This window comes from Emys orbicularis, chromosome 5, assembly GCF_028017835.1.
Source record: "Emys orbicularis isolate rEmyOrb1 chromosome 5, rEmyOrb1.hap1, whole genome shotgun sequence".
Lineage (NCBI taxonomy): Eukaryota > Metazoa > Chordata > Testudines > Emydidae > Emys > Emys orbicularis.
The window spans coordinates 111,902,550-111,928,712 of record NC_088687.1 but is presented as its reverse complement, the minus strand read 5'-3'; the positions used below and the strand labels follow the sequence as shown (position 1 = coordinate 111,928,712).

The 26,163-nt window shown below is 41.9% G+C and overlaps 1 protein-coding gene across 1 annotated transcript in view; it reads right to left on the bottom strand.

The window, feature by feature from the left end:
* Window positions 1–5,510: 5,510 nt before the first annotated feature.
* ADGRA3 (adhesion G protein-coupled receptor A3) overlaps window positions 5,511–26,163 on the bottom strand; it is a 112,141-nt gene continuing 91,488 nt past the window's right edge. Inside the window, exons 15-19 of the mRNA XM_065405107.1 lie at window positions 21,532–21,656; window positions 20,372–20,495; window positions 17,576–17,721; window positions 6,963–7,058; window positions 5,511–6,753 (exon numbers count right to left, since the gene is read on the bottom strand). Of these exons, the coding sequence (XP_065261179.1) occupies window positions 5,511–6,753; window positions 6,963–7,058; window positions 17,576–17,721; window positions 20,372–20,495; window positions 21,532–21,656 (1,734 nt within the window). The remainder of the gene's footprint in view (window positions 6,754–6,962; window positions 7,059–17,575; window positions 17,722–20,371; window positions 20,496–21,531; window positions 21,657–26,163) is intronic.

The following is a 26,163-nucleotide window of genomic DNA, read 5'->3' as shown; positions in this document are numbered from 1 at the left end:
CTGCATTTTATACCCTTGTGGGAGGGAAGGAGTGCAAGGTCATTCAGGGTGCAATAGATACAGAGGGGAGGAAGTTGGGTGTGTGCACAAGGGAATTACTCCCGGGGTAATACCTTCCGCAGATTTCTTGCTCCCCTACAGAAATATGGGGGAGCAAGAAATCTGTGGGGAACACACACCTCTTTCCCAGCAGCTCGGGCGTGTCTGCTGGGAGCAGCCGCCAGCAGAGAGCGTATCACCGTGGGGGGGCAGGAGGGAGGCTGGGCGTGCGTGGAGGGACGTTAAGGGGGTGGGGCTGGATGCCTGCCTGCATGAGAACGACTCACTCTGTCCCTCTCAGTCACTGTTGCTGCATCCCAGCCTTGGAGGCATAGGGGTGTGTGAAGCAGGCTGTGTCCCTGAGGCAGAGCAGAAATGTAACAACTAAGTAGGCAGGCTGCTAATGTTCTCATTGTTACTTAATTATTCCCATTCTTAGTCAATTAAAGCTCCTTTACCTTGCCAGAGTGGTGTAAAGCAGTGGTTCTCAAAGCAGGTCCGCCGCTTGTTCAGGGAAAACCCTGGAGGGCTGGGCCGGTTTGTCTACCTGCCGCGTCCGCAGGTTCGGCCGATCGCGGCTCCCACTGGCCGCGGTTCGCTGCTCCAGGCCAATGGGGGCTGCAGGAAGGGCGGCCAGCACATCCCTTGGCCTGTGCCGCTTCCTGCAGCCCCATTGGCCTGGAGCGGCAAACCGCGGCCAGTGGGAGCTGCGATCGGCCGAACCTGCGGACGTAGCAGATAAACAAACCGGCCTGGCCCGCCAGGGGCTTTCCCTGAACAAGTGGTGGACCGGCTTTGAGAACCACTGGTGTAAAGGATCCTTCTTGTGAGGTCTTGGCTACACTTGCAGCTGTACAGCACTGTGAGGTAAACCTGTCTTCGTACAGCTGAGTAGGGAAAAGCGCTGCAGTCTGTCCACACTGTCCACACCAGCGCAGTGGCGTGGCCACACTTGCAACATTTGCAGCTGTGTTGGGAGCGGTGCATTATGGGCAGCTATCCCAGCATTCATGTGGCTGCAACGTGCTTTTCAAAACGGGGTGGGGTGGAGTGGAGTGTGACAGGGAGTGTGGGGGGAGAGAGAGTGCTTTTTGGAGCGTGTCGGCACTCTATTTTGCAAGTTCCGAACTCCCGGCCCCCTGCTCATTCATTCACTCACTCAAAGCAAATAGCAAACTGTTTGCCTTTTCTCTGTGGTACGAGCTTTGAAACCGGCACTTCCGCATTCCTGCAGCTGGTCACAACGATGGAGAGGATTGGCCACTTGACAAGGTGATTAGTACAGCGCTGCAAGCGTTTACACTCACACCCGTGAGTCACAGCCACTTCGCTGTATCTCTTATGCTTCTCGGGGAGGTGGAGTACCTGCAGCGGTGTACCCAGGGAGATACAGCGCTGTAAGTGCCCTGCCAGTGTGGACGGGGAGTGAGTTACAGCGCTGGGGGAGGCTTTACAGCGCTGTAACTCGCAAGTGTAGCCAAGGCCTAAATGACAGTAACGGAATCCTTAGCTAGGAAGGTCTATGTGCTTTCTTGCTTTTTTCCCTGTGACAGAGAGGCATAATTGGGTTAGATTACAACTCAGGATCTATTTTATTTACCCATTACAAAAAATGCAGGACAATGATTAGCAAAACTGTACGACTTTTATGTGTGAAAGTCTGAGCCATTTAAAGCAACATTCTACTTTACAGAACACCAAAATAAAAGTCCTGTAATTTAAATGAAAATCCAGGATTATAACTGGAATGCAGGGTATTGGTTACCAAGTATTTGTAACTTAACTTTCATGTGTTTAGGAAATGCTGAACAGTTATTGTGATATTTTTTCTGTATGGTAGTTTAAATAAATTACCAAAATAAGTGAAACTGGTGTGATTATATTGCATTATTTTGACAAATAAAATATGCAGAATTTTGGATTTTTTGGTGCAGAATTCCCCCAGGAGCAGGGAAGGTTGTGTGCAAAGGAATGTAGGGGGTGCAAAAAGCAGGAGTTTACACTCTAGCTGCTTTGCATTGCTCTGGTGAAACAAAGCAGCTGTAAATCTAGCTGAATTGACCATTATGCTTTGGATGGTGTATGCTGATCAGGAGTCAGGTGGCAGTTAGAGTATACCAGTGAATCTGGCTATAAAAAGTTTAAATTAAAAAAAAAAAGGTTGATATTTCTAATAATTCAAAAATATTAAATATCACATGGTAACATTTTTTCTCCATTTCTTATTTAGTGTTCATGTATCCATTTTGTAATTAAAAAAAAAACCCTACAGGAATTCTCAGACAAAAACTACATTAAGAATGAGTTAAGGCTGAAGTACACATCAGCAATTTAGAGTAAAATACATTAGAAAAATGTTATTATTATGGCCAAGTCAAGTGTTATAACCCACCAAATTCAGAGTTTAAGTTACTTAAAAGAAATCCTAACACACTGAAGTTTGGGAATGCACAGTTAGGGAGCCCACATAATTTTAACGCTGCCTTGTAGTGATAGTGTAGTAGGGTAAAAAATAAAACAGATTAACCTAATCTGGGACCACAATTACTAAAATCACGGTTCATAATTATAATAATGGGTTATTATATGGTGTCACTACAGTGTAGAATTAATATGGTTTGGCAGCACTAGCCACGCACTTCTATATGTAACAGGTTTAGAGTTCTTTTAAGATTAACCCCAACTCTGAATTTCCTGGGTTTAAAATGCTTGCTTTTGGGATAATGTTAATATTTCCAAAATATATTTTACACTAAATTACTATATATATTCTCAACATATATTCTCAACTATAATTCCATTTTAATATTGCTATTGTCTCAGGATTAATGGAGAAGCATATAGGATATTAATGGAGAAGCATGTATAATACCTTAGAAATTTCACACCAATTAATTTGTCACTCCTCCAGGGACAACTTTGAAATGTTAAAATTAAATAAAGAAAGGGATTCTGACAGGTTATGAATTGCAGTTCACCAGTCAGAGAGCATATTTACATTGCAACTTGAAAGGAGTAGTTATGATGTGATGTGACTTAGGTGTACCAGGCCCTTTGTGACCCCCTGCTGGAGGCCCCATGGTCCTGCTACACCCTGCCCCCGGAAAAGAGCTGTGAAGGTGGGTCCTCCAAGCCTGCCGAGAGAGGCTGTACAGAAGCAACCAAGCAGGCTTAGATAAAAGGAGATGCTTCAAGGACTTAGCAAGTCAGTTCCTGGACTGGACTAGAGGAGCAAGGAAGGGTGCTCCTCTCTGGCCAAAGGAGCTCAAGGGGCAACCAGAGTTTGGTTGGGAGAGTGAGAACATGAGAACTTTAACCTTAAGGTAAGGGATGAAGATAAATAGGTGAGGTGGGAAGAGGCCCAGGGAAGTAACAGCAACGAATTGAAGTGAATGGCTGCTATTTATAGGGTACCTGGGTTGGAACGCACAATAGCGGGCAGGCCTGGGCTCCACCACTGGTCAAAGGTGAAATGGTGTAAATCCCAAAAAAGGGACAGGCTTGTTTGGAAGCCTGAGTGAAGGGTTGAATTTAAATGGCCCACAGCAGGACCAAAGACCTAGTGAGGGCAGAGACACTTTATTGGCCTCTTTACTACCTTGGAAGGGGTTCTTTTGGACTTAGTGACTTGGCCAGAGCGCTGGAGACCCACCCAGCGAGGCTGACAACCTTCAGATGGCACCAAAAGCAGGAGGAGGCCTGCAGTACCACATGCAGCAGCAGAAGGTGCTCAAGAGATGAGTGTCTTCCCCAATTATATGCTAGTACTATACAACAGCAAAAAAAAAAAAAAATAATAATCTGCTAACATATGAATACGAATAGTTTTAGATACAGGAACATCAACCAACAAGTAATAAATCACAAATGACACTTTGCATATACAGCTACAAAATCCTCAAAGCAGCAAAAGAATAAGCTTCACAGACTGAAACATTATACTGTCTTCTAGTCCCCACAAACTACCAAAATGTAGAATGATTGTTGAGATATAATCAATATAAACAAAGTGAAATACAGGAAACTAAATAAATACCGATTAACACTATCTGGCCTTTCTTTCATATTCCACTTTGCACCATATTCTTAAAAATACGCAGTTTAACTTTTTAAAATTAATTGTGCATCATTGTGCTGATTCAAATATTTTTGAAATTGCTGCCCAGATTAGTATAATTGAATTAAAAATGGCATTTTCATCCCCACTTTGTTCTTAGTTCCTGTCAATTTGATGACACTATAAAGGGCACTTCCTGGTTTACTAACTTTCATGTAAGTGAGTAATGTCAAATAAAGAAGCAACTATTTTCTTACACAGCTGCTGCTTAAGATTAAATTAAAATGCTCTGAAGGGAAACTAGTGACTGGATATTTCAGTGACATCAACTGAATTGCAGGTGACTAGTAGTCGACATTTGAGGGACAGGTGAACTCAAAGGCCCCGATTCTGCTCTCCCACTGGTGTAAAAATCAAAATTGGAGCATCTAAATGGTAACTCTTTACTAAGATATTGCTATCACTCTTTCACAAGATGGCAATAGAATGTGTTTTCAACAGGAGATGCTGAGCTCTTTTGAAATCTAGCCCCAGTCGTGGGTGATGAGCACTTCTGGTTCAGATTATAGAAATAACATCTAGAATTACTGCAATTTACAAATGAAGAAAATAGCTTGAGGAGATGGAAGGCCAATGAATTAGGGACTGTGTTATGTACCGATGTCAGCTGGCCAATATCAGCCAGAAACATTAAGGAAACATAATTATGCATTTACTACATATTTCACTTTTACTACATGAAAACATGACTAATTTATGTATCACTTACAAAATTGAGCTTGGAATTTCAACAGAGTTGTCTTTAAGTCACAAACCTTTTATTTTTAAAAATGTCGTTTCTCTGTTTCATTCAAACTTCAGGATTAATGCAACCAAACCAGCTGCATTACATGTGAAATATCGGCACATTTAGAAACAGGTTTTTTTTAAGCAACTAAAAGCTGTGGTAAAATTCCCAGACATTGAAATTAAGTAGTAAATCCAAAAAGACATACTACAGCTAATAATCTTGACAAACTTGCACATTACATAATGCTTGCTGGGAAAATACTCTTTAATACACATTTTAATACAAACTTGAAATGTGTTGTGGACACATGTGGGGGGCGATCTGTAAGAATTTTTTTAAAAGTTCTGGTCTGCATCTCAAAACCGGACCTGATGCTTTAAAAAAAAAAAAAAAAAAAAAAAAAAAAAAAAAAAAAAAAAATTCACAGAAGAGAAGAAGTTTCTTTGTAAAAAACACCCAAGATACTCCCAAAATGTATAAAATATTTTGCATGGCAGATTCTCTTCTCCTCCTATCTAATGAAGTACCAATTGTTTGTAAACAGTTTTTAAAAGCGTTAATAGCTTAAAGGAATGTGTGAATCACAGTTCACATGAGTTTCTCCCATGATGAAGTACAATATTGCTACACAGTAGTTTCATGTTTCCATAACCCAGTCCTAATATTGCCAGTGCTGTCTGCAGTGAGCAAGGGTCCATCCTGTCCACTGCCTTTAAGTTGTCCATTCTGAATGGCTAAATTTAAGCCATATGATTTTTGCTGGCTTTCAAGTTCAACTACTATTGGTTTCCTCAGAACATCCTTTTTGTTGTTTGTAGCAATGGGTTTTTCACTATTTTTATTGCTTTTTGGAAGTGTACTGCAAGCATCGCTACTATCTTGTTGGGACTGGTTATACTGGCGTTCTCTGTATGCTAAATAGGCTCTTCGACTCCTTGAATGTCCTTCACTGTTGCTTTGTCGATTTTTAGATAAGCCATTTTGTACACTTCCTTCCACGCTGGTGGGGACATCGTATGCATACTCCCTCAACACTGTAAGCCTGCTTGCGCGATGTCCCTTACTTCTGTTTTTATGGTGCCGGCTTTGATGTCCATTTGTCCGAAACTGAATCTCTAATGGAGCCACGTGCATTTTGATGTCATTGTCTACTGAATGCTCAGTCAGACTGTTATCAAGCTGAGGACCTGTGTTCAGTGGTAAAGAATTAGGATGGCATTGAGCTGCTGCAGCCTGTATGTTGGTTAGTTTACAACCTTGAGAAGAATTTTTTAGGCTCGATGCACTTTTATTAGTGCACGAAGATTCCGCACTGCTGTTGGTACACTTAGGAGTCTCTCCATTAGTCCCACTAGAATTGGAGGGCTGAACATTAACTTGCACTGAGTATGTGCTCCTTCCAGGACAGCAGGCTGTTATCCAAGCATGCCTGACATCTTCCCTATTAACACAATGATGCGTCATAAGAAAGGCACTAAGGCTTAAACATGTGACCCCAAAAAAGCAACTAAGAATCAAGTCCATGGGATAATACAGAGAAACTGCCAAGGCCCCGAAAATCCACAAAGCAACGTACAAAAACAAAGTGAGGCTTGCTCCCAGAAGCTGAGCTTGAAAACTGTGCTCATTCTCCAAAGCTGATGTGGAAACCAGTGAGACTGACACTGAATCCTGATGATTCAGGTCCCCATGTTCACTGGTTGCTAAACGCTGCTGTTCCTCAGCTGGCTCTTTAAGTTCAAATTTGCGTTCAGGGTGTCGTTTCAATTGTATAAAGATGCTGAGAAAATACATGCAGTTTATGAAAATTATGAAGCTAGCTGGTCCATAAAAGGCTCCTAAGCTAGGTTCCCACGTCATCCAGCAACTGGAAAAAAACAACAAAAAAAGATAGCACATCAAGACAGATGCCCTCTCAGAAGTCACAATTTTTAAGCACCATTTTGAATTGTTGAAATAAGTCTTGGCTATGTCGCATATCTTCCAAAAGAATCAGAATCTATATTTTGTTTGCCCAAATGCCAACCAAAAATCATATAACAATTTATTACAAAGCTGTCAATATCCAATACTCACTATGGGGCATTAGGCCTGCTGCCGTAGTTCCTGATGTTAGCTGCTGCTGTTATCCCACAAACTATGATAGGGATTCCTCCGCCAATAAGGTAGAATCTAAAAATAGGGCAAAGTTGTTAATGGTTCTTCCAACAGTTTAGAGACTTTATTTAGCCACATGAGCTAAAAGGCCCCTAAGAAAAGGCTAATATCCAGGTATCATCCACCTGAAAATCAGATACATTCCCAGGATTTTGGAGACTTTAGACAGTGCTTTATTGAGAAAAGCACGGTCAGTCACAGGTAACTGGCTGGCAGGATGGGGCTTTGGTAAAATCATTCCCCTCAATCTTGAGGTTTCCCTCATGATATAACCGGCCTTCACCTGCTAACAATTGATGGCTTCTCCCTCAGACTGGGAAGAGAAAGGGTAAGTCACTTCAGTGAGTCAGGCCCAGAAGGAGTTGTCACAGAAGCCAGCAGCACAGTGCAGAGAGCCAAGGCAGAATTCTATGATTCTATTATTCTAAGCTATCAACCTGGGGAAGGTTGTTAATCTTTCATCCTTTTGCTTTGGTGCTGTGTTAAGTTTGTTACTGGCAGATCACCCATATCTGACAAGGAAAGAGATATTATTGTGTATGAATTGTCAAGCGTTTGCAGTTTTGGAAAAGTCTTGTTCTTCAGAAAAGGAGGAGGATCTCAGACACAGGAGCAGCTTCTTTCACAAAACAAAATTTTTAGAAAGTGTTCAGCTACCTCCGGGGACAGCATGCGTGTATTGTGTGTGCAGGGGGGACTTGGAGGAGCTCTCTGGAAGGAGAAAGGAGTTGGAGGGTCTCAAAGAAGCAGGACGGAACAGAGGATGGGGGGGAACTAGGGCAGCTGACAAGGGAACAGGCTCAGACAAGGGCTCATAGCCTATATTAACACCAACTCTTAAGCAACAAAGGGCAACTCTACTGCTAAGCATAATCCACTGGCTCCCTGTTTGAATTCGGCCCAAAGCAAAGTCCTGTTTCTATCTTACATGACCGTAAATGGGTTGGTGTTCCTTGTTATTTCAGTGACTGCCTCACCACCTGTAGCCTCTAAGGCAGATGCACGACAAAAGGGTCTTACTGACTGACTTGCTGGGAACAGAGTGTCCGTAACAGTGGGTCATCGAATAGCTTGCAAGGGGACATCAGAACGAACCCAACTCTGAGTATATTAAGCTCAAGAAGTGAGACCCACCTCTTCCAACACACCCCAAAACACCACGATAGTAAGAATCTCACAGGGATACAGAGTAAGATGAAGAAGGAGTCATCAGAGGCATAATAAAAAAAAGATAGAAAGGAGAGGAAGAGGTGATAAAAGGGAAAAAGCATGAAAATTCCTGAACCAGGAGACCAATTAGATCAAATGGGGATATTCTGAGTGCTAAGTGAGTTGATAAGCACAGCTTTTAGATATTATGATGCTAGAGGCTTCACAAACATTAGCTAATTGTTCCTCACAACATTCCTGGGAATTAGGTATTATTCCCAATTTATAGACAGGGAAACTGAAAAGACATTATGGCTAAAATTTTCAAAATTAGCTCCTTAAGTTTATTTTTCAGGATGTAAATTAGCAACCTGATTTTCAAAGGTGTTGAATGCCTATAGCTCTGACTGAAGTCAACAGAAGTTTTGGGTGCTCAGCATTTCTAAAAATCGGGCCACTTATTTAGTTGCCTAAGTATGGATTTAAGTACCTAACTTCAGATATCCAATCACTAGTCTTTAAGTGATGAGGACTCTTGGTGGTATGGACAGAGAGGTTAAGTCACCTCACGTCATACTAAGCCAGCAGCAGAGAGAGGATTATATTTAGGACCGACTCCCAGTCCCATGCCACACTAGTTGCACCCTAAATATGTTAAAAAAAAAAAAAAAAAAAAAAATCAGAAAAGAAGGCATAGAAAAGAAGGCATAGTTCCTAACCTGAAGAGCCTGCAATCTAAAGCAGAAAGATGGAGTGATATGGAAAAGGAACAAACAACAAGTAGGGGGGCCAGATGGTTATTGGTACATATAGTATCACATAAATGTAGGGTTGAAAGAAAACTCAAGAGATCATCTAGTCCAGCCTTCCTGAGCTGAGGCAGGACCAAGTAAATCTAGACCATCCCTGACAGGTGTTTGTCTAACCTGTTCTTAAAAACCTCCAATGATGGGGATTCCACAACCTCCCTTGGAAGCCTATTCCAGTGCTTATCTATCCTTATAGTTAGAAAGTTTTCCCTAATAGCTAACCTAAAGCTCTCTTGCTGAAGATCAAACTGATTACTTCTTGTCCTACCTTTGTGGACATGGAGAACAACTGACCACGGTCCTCTTTATAACAGCATTTAACATGCCCCCCCCCCAATCTTCTTTCTCACGACGTAACATGCCCCATTTTTAAACCTTTCCACATATATCATATTTTCTAAACCTTTAATCACTTGTGTAGCTTTCCTCTGGACCCTCTCCAATTTCTCCTCATCTTTCTTAAAGTGTGGTGCCCAGAACTTAACACAGTACTCCAGAGGAGGCCTCATTAGGCAATTAGTTCCTGTGTCTTGCATACTGCTCTCGTGTTAATATACCCCAGAATATTAGCTTTTCTTCCCAACGTCACCAACTGCTGACTCACGTTTAAGCTGTGATCCACTAGAACCCCAAGATCCTTTTCAGCAGTAGTACTGCCTAGCCAGGTATTCTGCATTTTGTACTTGTGCATTTGATTTTTCCTTCCTAAGTATATTACTTCACATTTGTCCTTATTGAATTTCATCTTGTTGATTTCAGACCAATTCTCCAATTTGTTTGTTTTGAATTTTAAACCTAATCTTCAAAATGCTGCAACCCCTTCTACCTTGATGCGACCCACAAATTTTATAAGCATACTCTCCACTCAAAGAATTAACAAAAATGCAGAATAGTACCAAACCCAGGACTGACCTCTCCAGGACTCCAATAAATATGTCCTTCCAGTTCGACAATGAACCATTGATGACCATAGTTGAACCCACTTTATAGTAATTTAACCTAGACCACATTTCCCTAGTTTACTTATGAGTATGTCTGGTGAGACGACATCAAAAACCTTACTAAAAATCAAGACATATCACATCTACTGCTTCCCTGCTATCCATTAGGCCAATAAATCTGTCAAAGAAGGAAATTAGGTTGGTTTGGCATGATTTGTTCTTGACATGTTAGCTATTACTTATTACCCTACTATCCTCTAGGTGCTTACAAATTGATTATTTGATAATTTGTTCCAGTATCTTTCCGGTAACTGAAGTTAGTCTGACTAGACTAATTCCCTGTGTCATCTTTGTCCCCTCCCCCCCTTTTTATTAAGAAATATAGGTAGTAAGCTTGCCCTTCTCCAGTTGTATGAGTCCTCACCCATCCTCCATGAGTTCTCAAAGATAATCACTAATGATTCTGAGAGTGCTTCAGCTAGTTCCTTAACTATCCTAAGATTAATTTAATCAGGCCTTGCTGACTTGAATACATCTAACTTATGTAAATATTATTTAACTTGCTCTTTCTGTATTCTGGTTCATGTTCCTTCTTCTTTGTTGTTAATATTAACGGTCATAGAATATCAGGGTTGGAAGGGACCTCAGGAGGTCATCTAGTCTGACCCCCTGCTCAAAGCAGGACCAATCCCCAACTAAATCATCCCAGCCTGACCTTAATTAATTGTGTTAGTTATCTGGTCAAAATTAACCTTTTTAGTGAAGACTGAAGCAAAACAGGCATTAAACACCTCAGTCTTCTTGATGTCATCCACTATGAGCTCTCCTTCTCCCACTCCCCACTAAGTAGAGGACCTATACTTTCCTTTGTCTTTCTTTTGCTCCTAATGTATTTCTATAACCTCTTTTTCCTAACTTTTATGTCCCTTGCTAGGTGTGACTCATTCTATGCCTTAGCCTTTCTGATTTTATTCCTACAAGCTTGTGCTATTCTTTTGTACTCATCTTTAGCAATTTGTTCATGTTTCCACTTTTTATAGTTTTGATTTTCAGGTAATTAAAGAGTTCCTGATGGAGCCATATTGGCCTCTTACTATTCCTTCACACCAGGATAGTATGCTGTTGTGCCTTTAATAATGTCTCTGAGAAACTACCAGCTCTCCCTTTTCCCTTATATTTTCTTCTCATGGGGCTTGACCTACCAGTTCTCTGAATCTGTTTAAGTTTGCTTTTTTTGAAGTCCATTGTCATTTTGCTACTCTCACTCATTTCCTTCCTTTCCTAAGGATCATGAAGTCTATCATGATCAATCTATCTATTCATGATCACTTTCACCCAAATTCCCTTAAACTTTAGGATCACAACCAAGTCCTTCTCATAACCAATGCTTAACCATGAGACCTTCTTTACTTTCCACTGTAATAATCATAAAAATATAAGCTACGCTTTCTGTTGGAGGAATCAGAGTGGTAGCCGTGTTAGTCTGTATCAGCAAAAAGAACGAGTAGTACTTGTGGCACCTTAGAGACTAACAAATTTATTTGAGCATAAGCTTTCGTGGGCTAAAACCCACTTCATCGGATGCATGCAGTGGTGGGGTTTTGAGTGGGACACTGAACGGGAACGACGTCAAAGTTCGTGCCATGATCGGATGCAATAGCCCCTTCGAGACGAGGACCTTTGGCGACGTCTGCCTTGGTCCTGTCAGCGTTCGCTCCTCGAGGTGGAGCAGTGCCAAGAGTCTCGGTCAGACGGAACCCAACCAGACAGCCTGGTGAGCGTCGAGGCTGATCCATGTAGACTTTGCCCTGAACGGTCGCTGGGCAGCGAACGGCGTCAGGAACATTCCCTCAACCAAGACCGGTACCGAGCCAGGGCAACTGCGGAGATCCCAGTGGCAGCTTGCCTCTGGAGTGCGGGGTCATCAGCGGTGCTCCTGGTACTGGCATGGACATAACGTCCTGGGCTGCCTGCAGGGCTTCCGGTGTGGCGGGCATCCGGACTTCCAGGGAGGCCTGCTCCGAATGGGCCGGGCTACGCCGCTCGATTTGAGTCGGAGGCCTCGAGGCCGGTGGGGATCAAGAACCACCCGATGTGGGTCTAGCCTCTGTCCCGGGTTTACTCCGGTGCCATGGCGAAGAAGGCCTCTTCCTAGCCTTCTTGGCGTGCTCCATGGACGGGGAACAGTGCCGACTAGTTGATGGCGCCAGAGGGTCGCTGCGCACCGACACAGCGGTGCCGACTCCGAGCGGCGCACCGGAGCTGGGGTCAGCGCCGACTCCATCAGGATAGCCTGGGGCCTAATGTCCCTTTCTCTTTGTCCGAGGCTTAAACAACTTGCAAATCTTGCAACAATCGCTGAGATGGGTTTCCCTCAAACAGCGTAGACAGTCCATGTGCAAATCACTCAGTGGCACAGATCACCTACAAGTGTCACACGACTTAAAACCCGGGGCACGGGGCATTCCCCTGCCCGGGCGCTCTAGCTAAACTAAGCTATCTAAACAACTAACTACAGGTACCATACACTGAACGAACAAGCAGTTTTGGGGACGAGCTACAGCAAAGCTGGAGCAGAGCAGTTCCGAAGCACCCTTCACTGGCGGCAAGAAGGAACTGAGGGTGGGGGGAGCGTGCAGAGCCCCTTATACCGCGCCACTGAGGTGCCACTCCAGGGGTCGTTGGGGTGCTCCCCTACGGGTACTGCTAGGGGAAAAACTTCCAGCACCGGTGCATGTGGCGAGCTCACACACCTACTGTGGAATACACATGAACAATCACGCGAAGAACTATCATCCTACTCTGCTGATGAGTACACACATTTGGAAAGTCTTCCCAAGCAAGCTACATACAACCTGCCTGCACCCACCAACCAATAGACTGTCTCCCAAAGTTCAGTACATTCACTCATCAAGATGTTCTGGACACCCTAAAGAAATCATGACTCAAGCCCTGTGAATCCAACTCTTGCTTTTCCTGGCTTCTGAAAGAGTCATGAACTGGTATCACTCCTGACCAAAGTAGCTAACAACTCATTCAGGGAAGGAATCTTTCCTTCCTCCTTCAAATATGCAACAGTCTGATCAACACTGAAAAAAATCCACCCACCCTGGATACATTGGCTCTAGCCAACTAGAACCCTGTGTCAAATTATCTATTCCTGAGCAATCTCAGAGAAGTTAGCCCAAAGGCCAACCACAAGCTCAACTAACTGAAGTGAATATCCTAGATCTGGCGCTATCTGGATTTAGGCCAGTGCATGGGATGGAAAGAACTTTAGTGGCACTGACGGATGATCTCCTGTCAGTCCATTGTTTAGATTTGAACCTGAATTCTTCACTGACACTATGCTCTCACCTAGCAGCACCTAAGAGTAATGCTTTCTACCATTTCTGGTTGACAAGGAGACTCTGTCTCATCCTGATGGATGGTGACCTGGACTCAGTTATGCATGCCTTTGTCACCTCTTGGCTAGATCACAGTAATGCAGTATATATGCACATGAAGCCTTCAGCCCTTAGGAAACTCCAACTGATACAGAACTCTGAAGCACATCTCCTCAACAACATAGGCTGCCATGACTATATCAAACCTGCCCTCCACTTTCTACACTGGCTTTCCACAGAACTTCAAATCAAGTTCAGGATCTCAGTCCTTATCTTCAAAGTGTTCAATGGCCTGGGCCGGGATATCTAAAACATCACCTAAAGCTCCAGAACGGAAAGCATGGTTGACAATTTTGATCCTGAGGTACAATCAAACTCTCCACAATAAGAGTAAAAGTTTGCCTGTGTGGGAGACAAAGCTTTCTCAGAGGCCAGCCCGAGACTGTGGAATGAAATCCCCCAGGAATTAAGGACCATCACAAACCTCCACTTTCCGCTCTACATTCAACATGCATTTTTTTGGCCTTGCCTTCTTAAACACAGAATCATAGAAGATTAGGGTTGGAAGAGACCTCAGGAGGTCATCTAGTCCACCCCCTGCTCAAAGCAGGACCAACCCCAACTAAATCATCCCAGCCAGGGCTTTGTCAAGCTGGGCCTTAAAAACCTCTAAGGATGGAGATTCCACCCCGTCCCTAGGTAACCCATTCCAGTGCTTCACCACCCTCCTAGTGAAATAGTTTTTTCCTAATAACCAATCTAGACCTCCCCCACTGCAACTTGAGACCATTGCTTCTTGTTCTGTCATCTGCCACCACTGAGAACAGCCTAGCTTTGGAACCCCCCTTCAGGTAGTTGAAGGCTGCTATCAAATCCACCCTCACTCTTCTCTTCTGCAGACTAAATAAGACCAGTTCCCTCAGCCTCTCCTCAGAAGTCATGTGTCCCAGCCCCCTGATCATTTTCGTTGTCCTCCGCTGGACTCTCTCCAGTTGGTCCTCATCCTTTCTGTATGGGGGTCCCAAAACTGGATGCAATACTCCAGATGTGGCTCACCAGTGCTGAATAGAGGGGAATAATCACTTCCCTCAATCTGCTGGCAATGCTCCTACTAATGCAGCCCAATATGCTGTTAGCCTTCTTGGCAACAAGGGCACACTGTTGTCTTCTATCCAGCTTCTCGTCCACTGTAATCCCCAGGTCCTTTTCTGCAGAACTGCAGCTTAGCAAGTTGGTCCCCAGCCTGTAGCAGTGCATGGGATTCTTCCGTCCTAAGTGCAGGACTCTGCACTTGTCCTTGTTGAACCTCATCAGATTTCTTTTGGCCCAATCCTCCAATTTGTCTAGGTCACTTTGGACCCTATCCCTTACCCTCCAGCGTACTTACCTCTCCCCCAAGCTTAGTGTCATCCGTGAACTTGCTGAGGGTTCAATCCACCCCATCATTCAGATCATTAATGAAGATGTTGAAAAACCGGCCCCAGGACTGACCCCTGGGGCACCTCCGCTTGATACTGGCTGCCAACTAGACATCGAGCCATTGAACACTACCCGTTGAGCCCGACTATCTAGCCAGCTTTCTATCCACCTTATAGTCCATTCATCCAATCCATACTACTTTAACTTGCTGGCAAGAATACTGTGGGAGACCGTATCAAAAGCTTTGTTAAAGTCAAGGTATATCACGTCCACCGCTTTCCCCATATCCACAGAGCCAGTTATCTCATCATAGAAGGTAATCAGGTTGGTCAGGCACGACTTGCCCTTGGTGAATGCATGTTTACAGTTCCTGATCACCTTCCTCTCTGCCAAGTGCTTCAAAATGGATTCCTTGAGGACCTGCTCCATGATTTTTCCAGGGACTGAGGTGAGGCTGACCAGTCTGTAGTTCCCTGGATTCTCCTTCTTCCCTTTTTTAAAGATGGGCACTATTATTTGCCTTTTTCCAATCATCCGGGACATCCCCCAATCACAAGTTTTAAAAGATAATGGCCAATGGCTCTGTAATCACATCAGCCAACTCCCTCAGCACAGTCAGATGCACTGCATCTGGCCCCATGGACTTGTGCATGTCCAGCTTTTCTAAATAGTCCATAACCTGTTCTTTCACCACTGAGCGCTGCTCACCTCCTCCCCATACTGTGCTGCCCAGTGCAGCATTCTGGGAGCTGACCTTGTCTGTGAAGACCCAGGCAAAAAAAGGCATTGAGTACTTCAGCTTTTTCCACATCATCTGTCACTTGGTTGCCTCCCCCATTCAGTAAGGGTCCTACACTTTACTTCTTCTTGTTGCTAATATACCTGTAGAAACCCTTGCTGGCTGCAACTCCAATTGTGCTTTGGCCTTCCCGATTACACCCCTGCATGCTTGAGCAATATTTTTATACTCCTCCCTAGTCATCTGTCCAAGTTTCCACTTCTTGTAAGCTTCTTTTTTGTGTTTAAGATCACCAAAGATTTCTCTGGTAAGCCAAGCTAGGCGCCTGCCATATTTGCTATTCTTTCTGTACATCAAGATGGCTTGTTCCTGCTCCCTCAATAAGGCTTCTTTAAAATACAGCCAGCTCTCCTGGACGCCTTTCCCCCTCATATCAGCCTCCCAGGGGATCCTGCCCATCAGTTCCCTAAGGGAATCACAGTCTGTTTTTCTGAAGTCCAGGGTCTGTATTCTGCTGCTCTCCTTTCTTCCTTTTGTGAGGATCCTGAACACAACCATCTCATAGTCACTGCTGCCCAGGTTGCCACCCACTTCTACTTCCCCTACCAATTCTTCCCTGTTTGTGAGCAGCAGTATATATATTTAAAAACCTTCCAAAAAGAGATACTCTACTGCACACACTTCTTCCCTTGGTGAGAGGATGAGCGAAGAAACATGACAGATGTTAGTCACGTTGCTTAATGATGTACTGGAAGGTGCTCACATACTATAGTGATGAGTATGGTACAGGAACCTATTTAGAATAGATTTATTTATTTAAAGGAAATTTGCTTAAAAGTTACTCAAGGAAAGCAAAACGAACACTTGCTAACTCTTGCATTAGTTATTTAGTAATTACCTCCTACTTTCTCTGACTAAATGTATAAACTAGGTATTTCTGCTCTCAGGGGAGAAATAGGGGGGAGGGATAGCTCAGTGGTTTGAGCATTGGCCTGCTAAACCCAGGGTTGTGGGTTCAATCCTTGAGGGGGCCACTTAGGGATCTGGAGCAAAATCAGTACGTGGTCCTGCTAGTGAAGGCAGGGGGCTGGACTTGATGACCTTTCAGGGTCCCTTCCAGTTCTACAAGATAGGTATATCTCTATATATTATAATTGTTAAACATAATATAATTCAATAAGAAAAGCACTTGGATATTAGCTATTGACTTATCAAATTTCTGAAATAAAAGTGTTCCATTTGGCTTTAAATGGAAACAAAAGCCAATCAACTTCTGCCACCTTGTGGAGAATTCTGGGTTAGCAAGGTTTAATTGATATTGATATGAGTTCAGCATAGCTCTGGAATAAAAACTTTTAATGCTAGATTAAAATCGTATTTTCAAGTAAACAAGACACTACAATTTACTTGAAGAAAAAATAATTATATTTCAGTAATTTTAGAAGGCATGAAGAAAATCTTAACTGAAATGCATTCCTGTAATTTTCCTATTTACCAAGTACTAGTAGCATGTCTAACACATTTTTCTTCTCTAATCTTTTCTCTAATTTTCTTTCTCTAATCAGATAATTTGCTTGCTCGTCTTGAACTGAAGTAATTTTTTTTTTTTTTTTTTAATTCCAGTGTTTAAAACACAGGACTAGGAGTCAGGAGATGTATGGTGAGATTTTCAAATTAAATGGGAACAGTGTGAGGCCAAAGCTGAGCACTTTTGATAATTCCACCCCAAAATCCCAATCCAAACTCTGCTACTGCTATCATGTAGTATCTTGGGTAAATAATTTCATGACTCTGTGCCTCAGTTTCTTAATCTGTGAAATAGGAATACCACCCTCCCCTAATAAGAATGATCCTCTTTTTCAACTTCATGATTGTTTTGGGGCCTATATTAATAATTTGGAAACAGCTTTGAAAGCCTTGCAACAAAGTATTTGTAAGAATGCCAAATATTATAGCACTGTGTTACCGGATGTTTCCCATGATATTTCCCATTTCATTCAAAGCATCCAAAATTATGTTTAGTCTACTTCAGAAATTCTAACTGAAAGACAAACGATAAAGCAGACATTAAACAAAACAGTGCTCTCACCTGAGCATTGGTCTAGGTGGAGGAGGCGGCTCATCAGGATCTTGACACCTCTTCGCTTTTTTAGTAACTTGTTTGTAGATGTTACGAGATGTCACTCCCAGCCACAGTACTGTGGCAAGAGTAGAATAATGCAGAATTATCCCAACCTTGAAAATAAATGTTAAAAACACAAGTTTTACTAGTTCCGACAAAAGAATCTTTTTATAATTATTTATACAGCATCTAATGCAGTGGGGTTCTCAAAGCCGGTCCGCCGCTTGTTCAGGGAAAGCACCTGGCGGGCCGGGCCTGTTTGTTTACCTGCCGTGTCTGCAGGTTCAGCCGATCGTGGCTCCCACTGGCCGTGGTTCGACGTCCCAGGCCAATGGGGGCTGCGGGAAAGGCGGCCAGCACATCCCTTGGCCCGCACCTCTTCCCACAGCCCCCATTGGCCTGGAGCAGCGAACCGCGGCCAGTGGGAGCTGCGATCAGCCAAATCTGCAGATGCAGCAGCTAAACAAACCGGCCCGGCCCACCAGGGGCTTTCCCTGAACAAACAGCGGACCGGCTTTGAGAACCACTGACCTAATGCACTTTAATTTTTTAAAAGTTCAGCTCTTCTACAGAATATTTTTGTTTTATTTTGGCTTAGTTTTAAATGACAAACCACCTAAAATTACTGTTTCTTACATGAATGAATTAGGCATTTAAAAATAAACCGAAAAACAGGTAGATCATTCACAAATGTAATAACATTTGTTATAAACCAAATATATTTATATCTTATGAAATACACACGTTTTTTAAAATGTCAATATAATGTTACGGCTAGACATTTAAATACCAAGAAGTGATGGAACAGTAAAAGTAAGGTTCTCATGGTAACTATCTTGTAGACACTGCATGTAGTGGGCCAGAAAGTGGTAAACCACTGACTTTAATGTAAGGCAACCAGGAGCCACACTACATATATTTGGATACAAATTTAATGGTCTTAGTAATTCAAATTAATATATTCATAGAATGAGTATGAATTATTATTAGGAAAACAGTAGCTGAATTCAGACTTTTTGTGCTTACATATGTAACATTAAAGGTGCATTGACCATTTGGTTTTCTAAAATTCAAATTTCTTGGGTAGTGTTTAAGAAAAAGAAAAAACTGCCTGTGCCCACTGAAACTTTGAATTTCACACTTTTATTGAAATGAACAGAGTGCAGGGGAGCAGAGTTCACACATCACTTTAGTGACAGCAACAAAAAAGGCAGAAATGATATGCATCGTTTGCCAGAGAACTGGAGTGCGAGAGTGTGCATGCACCTACACTGCACCCTTTTTTTGTGTACATACACATGTAGTTCCCCTAGCACAGGTATAAATAGCAGTGCAGACAATGAGGCATGGCTTAGCCGAGTAAAGACACACATAAAGGGTGTGGGTATGTACCTGAGTATATACCCTACATGGCTCTCTATTTGTCTAAGATGTACCTCCTCCTCCTACACTGCTTTACTGTTTAAAAAAAAGTGTCACACTGCCTCCCTACTGCTGGAGCCTTTCCCTACCACAGGAAAAGACTCTGGAAGTAGGGAAAGGCTCCAGTAGATGGGAGGCAGTGGGGAAAGGCTTCAGCAGTTTTCTGATGCTAGAGGCCTTCCCCTTCCAGAGAGAGAGACTCCAGCAGCGGGGCAAGGCTCCGGCAGTGGAGCAGCAGCAGGAAAAGGCTGAGCATTTTTTTATTGAACCTATGCTGCCCTATTGAACTGTTAGCCTTATATACAGGAATTAAAAGGAAAATGAATGTGTCATGAAAAGTAAGTATTTTCTTTAGCCACTCCAGGAGTCATCAGGGGGTGTCCTAATATTCAGAGTGAGTTTTAAAATGGATGTAAGAAACAGAAATCATAAAAAAATTCCAGAAACATTTCATTGACATTGATACAAGATTGCACCTGCTATTACAGCTGAAACCCTGAAACTGGCTTAGATATGACCTTCTGAGGTCAAACATCAGTCTCAGTAGAGCTACGAACACTCAAACTCTATATAAAATGAACACTCTGAAATTACAGAAAATCACAGAACAGATAAAACTGGTGGCTTTTATTTATAAAAACCACTGGTCTTTGGAGCGGAAACAAATCCTAAAAAGGGAAGGAATGAGAAGTCACTTTCTCATTCTAAGTAGAATAATAGAACTGTAGGGCTGGAAGGAACCTGAAGAGATCATGTAGTAGGAAAAAGTAAATATTCTACTACTTTCTTTTCATATGGCATACAAAACCATGTATAGTTCTTGAAACAATTGATTTTAGAATTGATAGCCTTTAGAAATAAAACTACTACATAAAGGAACTTGAGATAGTACCTCCAAAACTTTAGAAAAACAAACATGTATTCCCTTTCCCACCACCCAGTCCTATTAATCTTCCAGTTTTCAGATTGGCTCCAATTCTTTCCCTCATGAGTGGATGAAGATATATGAAACCTCCATCTGAAGCCAAAAGTTACTGTTGTTCTGCAAATCATATAGAGGAGTGATGAAGCTGGTAACTTCTTTCCTCAAATAGAATCAGGTATGATTGTAAAAAAATCCATGCTCTGGTTACATACTAAATTTAAATAATTTCCATATACTGTTGCTCAGCAAATTTTGGCTTTGCCTTAGCTTTCTCAGCAGAAATCAGGGTAAAATAATTGAGCGAATATTTGCTTAAACATGACCGTAATTCATTATTTTTTAAATAGCCATGAATCATGTATTTATATTTGATTACAATTTCTTACATTTCTAATCTTACTTCTATGTTTACTTACTGCTTGGCAGACGCTGGTGCTTTTGGTCTGAGTTATACCTCCAATAAACATCACACATGTCAGGAAAATATGGAAGCTCAGGTTAACTAACATATGCCAGCTTTTAACGCTGATCCTGATCACACTGTTAAAGAAAAATATTTTAGTCTATATAACATATCATTGCATGCTTATCTTTCAGAAACACAGTCTTGGCTTCTAAGTACCTAATCCTTTTTGAACATGAGACTTAGGCATTGCTGTGCTCAGCAATACCTTTAAAAACTGGTCCTTAATTCTAAAGAGGGGTTTCTTACTTCAGGTACAAGGAGGAAAGAAATGTAGGCATATATAGTATTAAGGCTTAGTTGTCAAATCCATTTCCATTTAATCACTGATATTTGCACCAACCATTTGTTTGCAGGAGCAAAATATTCAGATACAATTCTGTGGAACAAAATGTGCCAGTCAAAAAGGAGGTTTGGCTGAAGATTTGGGCTTTAGTATATAAAACACTATTTGTGATAAGGTATGTATGAGAGGCATGTATGAGACAACTTTTCTGTAGGATTTCATAATTTAAAGAATAATACGTGACAACATTCTGAACTGTGTACAAGTCTGAAGCTGGACTTTTAAAACTTAGATTTTGACACGGCTCAATACCATATATGCCTGGGCTAGTAATTCTTAACACTGATGTACATTTAGGCTTCACAGAATTCAATTGTTTTTTATATTTATGTTTATTTTTAAGCATTTTTTCAATTTTCTTCCATTTTCATGTTCACATTTGGGGAAATTATGGTGGTTGTCAGACTATTCAGTGACAAGAGACACAGATTCAATTAGTTAAAGCTTTATAACCATTAAAACAAATTGTCAACAGTACATGTCAAAATATACAAAGTAACTATTTAAAGACAGCCTTAAATAAAATTCTGAACGTCTCAAGCAGTATTTTTCTTACTTTGCCTATCTGTAAAATTTGATCATCATTAATGGAAATATTTTTTGTTCGTTTGTACGTGTGCGATAAAACTGACATTTACTAGGGGTAAAAAAAAAAGAATCCTTCCAAGCCTCTTTATATTAATGTTTGCTTGATTTCATCCAATAAGTCTAAGTAAGTGTAACTTGAGGTCTGCATTACATAAATCTCCATTATTTTTATTTCTTACCGATGGTGGTATATATAGCTGACTATGATCATCAAGAGGCACATTAGCAGAACTACAGAAGTAGCATAAATAACTGGATGCAAGAGAGCAGCTGGCTGGGTATACAATTCACCTCCTGCCAAATCCTGACAGAAAAAAAAAGTGGCATTAGTCAGCTTTTTTCTCCCACTTTGGTGATGGGCAAAATAAGTAACTGGGACTTTCATTTTAAAATCCAAAAGAACATACTGGGAATATATTTCAAGTCATATAGTAAACATATAGTAAAGTCTGCAAGTCACTGCAATTCAGTGCGACTGAATCATAAAAGCTTTAACACAACATTTTAACTTCATGTATTCAAGTTTAATTAAGTAAGCAATTTACAATGGAGCTATTAGGAATTCACCCACTTTATAGTTAAAATACATTCAACACACATAGTACTTTTGTGTGTTTGGTTTGTACAAGCAGTAAAAAAGTCATTTGAATTACTATTAGATTTCAGTAACTGACATTAATAATATACACTTTTTTGTAAAATGGTTAAGATTACTAAAAAACAACTCTTTAGGGTACAGATATGGAGACCTGAAATTTAAGTATGATAATATTCCAAAACCCCACTAAATTGCTGTATGTATGTCCTTTTTTAGTACTGATCGTGACAAAATGGGTAGATGAGTTTGTGTATGTATATTAATAAATAATAAAAGTTACATTAAAAGGATGTTGAGGTTGCACAGTTAAGTATTCAAAACTTTTCAGGAACTGTTAGAATTAAAGTTGCTTATTGTGAGAAATAGTGTATATGAGAATACAGAGCAAGTATAAACTTAAAGGGAAACTACACTAAAGCAGTGGTTCTCAAAGCCAGTCCGCCACTTATTCACGGAAAGCCCCTGGCGGGCCGGGCCGGTTTGTTTATTTGCTGCGTCCGCAGGTTCGGCCGATCGCAGCTCCCACTGGCCGCGGTTCGCTGCTCCAGGCCAATGGGGGCTGCGGGAAGCGGCGCGGGCCGAGGGATGTGCTGGCCGCCCTTCCTGCAGCCCCCATTGGCCTGGGACGTTGAACGTTGGCCAGTGGGAGCCGCGATCAGCCGAACCTGCGGACGCAGCAGATAAACAAACCAGCCCACCAGGGGCTTTCCATGAACAAGCGGCGGACCGGCTTTGAGAGCCACTGCACTAAAGGGTAGTTGTGCACTTTTACCCAGTTAAAGCTCAATGGTCAAGTCCCCAATTCTCTTGTTGCAAAGGAAAAGATGTGACAGCTGTCAAGGCGCATCTAAATTTACAATAAAGAAATGCTGAGGAATGCATGATGAAATGGTTGTTTCCGTTAGGCAATTTTTAAATGGACCTTTTTGAGGCCTTCTTTTGGATGCTGTTACCATGTGTAACTGAACTGTTTACCTGGAGGACTGAACTAGGGCAACTCCCTCAAAGCTGGCTTCATTTTTGATATTTCGGGATTCACACTGCATATGGTCACAACAATGGATATTTTAAGGAAACTGCTGTCTCAAGTGTGACTTTCTTAGACTCACATTTGACCAAAACTTGCCACTTCGATGTGAAGGGACCAGGTTTTAGGGCTTCAAGGCCCATTTCACACCCAAGGCCCAGAGACCTCGTGGGAGGTACTGTAAGGGTCAGCAAGCTAGAACCACAATGATATACAGCAAGGTAAATGCAAAAGGACTTGTAGTCTTTCAGACCAGCAAGACACCTGATCAGAGACTGACATTCTTAGCTCCCTGGAAGTCAAAACCATGGGCTATTCCAGCCTGATCAGTCTCCCAGTACCCAAAGACCCTGGAAGCATGAAGTACCATGACAGCTACTTCATTGCCTGATTCCTTGACTGCATTTACAACTCCTATATCGTATGAGTTTCACAGCCATGAGAGCTGAAGGGTTCTAATTCCTTTTTCTCTTTTTTTCCTCTTTTTACTTTTTTCTCTTGTATTTAGTAGCTGGGAGATGGCCCAGTCTTTTTATTATTTTAGGGTGTGAATGTGTGGCTGAGTGCATGTATGTATTACTGCATGTAAAGATCTCATGAGGAAGCACCAGAAAGAACAGTCCCCAAATTTAAATAGCCCTAAAATGCTGTGTTGTAAAATCTTTGAATATGGTGTTATGTGAAAATGTCCAGAGAAGGCAAGCTGTCCGCTACAGTTTAAGTGAGAGCTGCTAAACATCCACTTTTCAGAGTATTTTGTTAAAGTCTGTATTTGTGGGTTTTGTTTTTGGGGTGGGGAGAATACATTAGCCATTATAAATGAGAGAAAGTTACTTACCTTATAGTACCTGGAGATTTGAGATGCATGGTCCCCTATCTGTATTCCAGTGTTGGTATACACTCATGCCATGTGCCCAGAGCCGGACAATGGCTCACCTCATGCCTCTGACTGAGGAGATAAAAGGCTGGGTGGACCAACCACCTCTCCAGTTCCTTTTTTATCTCAAATCAGAGAAGATCCAAAGCAGAGGGGAAGGAGAGTGGGTAGTGGAATACAGATAAGGACCCCACATCTCAAAGAGCTTCCAATTACTATAAGGTAAGTAACTCTTCTTTGAGTGCTGGTTCCTATGTCTACTCCACTGTGGGTGACTGATACGCAGTACTCAAAGAGGAGGGCGAGAGACTGTACATGCAAGAGCCGAATGAAGGACTGACATTCAAAAAAATGCATTAGCTGAGGAGTCCTGTACCAAGGCATAGAGTCTCGCAAATGTGTGGATGGAAATCTCAAGTAGACACCTGTGACTCTGGCAGACTAGGTTCCAGCTCATGTCAAGCCCCTTAGGCCTCAACTGAGCATTGACAAATTCATAGCTGGAAAACAGTCTCTCTCAGGTCTGTGTTAGAATTATTAAAATAGGTGTTCGGTTTATAAGAATATGTTTAGACTTTATGAAATGCTTGTAAGTTGCTGTGTGCATTAATCTCACTTATGATAGCTGCATCCCATGTTATAAGGTAATATTTAAGTGTTTGTTCTGTACCTAAAAGTATTTGCTCTGAAACTGTAAACCATTATTCAGGAGAGAAGCACTACCAAATATGAAATACTAGTTTGACACAGGAGGTGTTATCTCTTGCCCAGCAAAGGAAGGCCCATACAGAGACAAACCATTGTGAAATATCAGAGAACAAAAGACAGACTTTGTTGAGTGCTTCCTGCCACATCCATGAGGAGATGTGCATATGGACTCATCCCATCAGCTTGAATTCTGGGGAAAGGGAATAAAAATCCCTGACAAGAAAAAACTATATCTTTATGGACTAAGAAGGGCAAGGATTACTAAGCATAAGCAAAAGATACCCAATGCTTGGCCTGGGTTAGCCCCAAAGGTCATAGAAACTTCTATAATAAGAAAGCTGTATATTACCTTTTGAAACTTAAGACTGTAACTCATTTGTGTGTGTATGTTTATCTGATTTAAACTTGTAAATAACTCATTTCTTTTTCATAGTTAAGAAATCTTTAGTTAATTATAGAATTGTCTACAAGTGTTGTGTCTTTGGTGTAAAATCTACAGTGCAACTGACCTGGGGTACTGGTGCTGCCGGATCGCAATCCGGTGCCGATGGAGCCCTAGACTTGTGGGTATTCTTATCATGTCTCTGAGTCTTAGAACATACTAAGTTCTCTTAGGCTGAGCCTATAGACTTGATCAGTTTAGGCAGGTCTGAATCGGACGTCTTCAAAGTGGATCTGGAGGAAGATGCAGCCTCATGCTTATGAGAATGCTCCCTGCTCTCCTGACAAGGCCCCATTGAGGGAAACTATGGGGGCAGACTCCCTTGCTCCGGAGATGGATCTTGTAGGGGTATGGAACAGAGACTCACTCTAAAATACAAACTATCAGACAAAAACTTTAAAACTTGAACTGTAAAAATTATTTACATATATCTAAATATATTCACAGATAAAGGAGAAAGCTGAAGCTTCAGACACTGGAGGTTCCGACCCAGGCCATGTGGCGGTGAGAAGCAACTGGAGAGGTGGTCTGTATGCCCCGTCCTTTATCTCCTCAGTCGGAGGCACAAGGTGAGCAAGGTCACATGTGTGAACCAATGAACACTGCTTTCAAAATTCTCTGGCTCCAAGCACATGGAATGCACGCGTACCCACAGGGAATACACATAGGAACCAGCACTCGAAAAAAAATAGTGAAATCTAAGGAGGAAACCTCAGTTGGCTCAGAGACATGACTTTGATGTAAACAGTTTTGTTTTAAATAGTAAAACTAATACTAAAACATTTAACCAGCTCTGTTGATTTCACTGCCTTGAGTTCTTCAACTGGGGTTTACAACTAAACACACAGCTACCTCCTTAGATTCCTGTTTTGGGATTTACAAGGATTGGCTTTTGTTCTATTAATCTGATGATCTGACTCATTGATTCAATCCATTATCACTGTTAACTCATTGACCTGACTTTAATATGATGATAATATTATTTAACAGTTTAGTGGCATTTGTAGTAGCTTTGTTTTAGCAATATGCTTTCTTGAATTTATCTTTAACAACTTTAATACATTTATAAAATGGATAATGCATCACATGTTTTTCAATAAGTAACTTGGGACATAACCACTGGGAATGTCTGGTGGGTATCAGCTGACCTGCCTAGGAA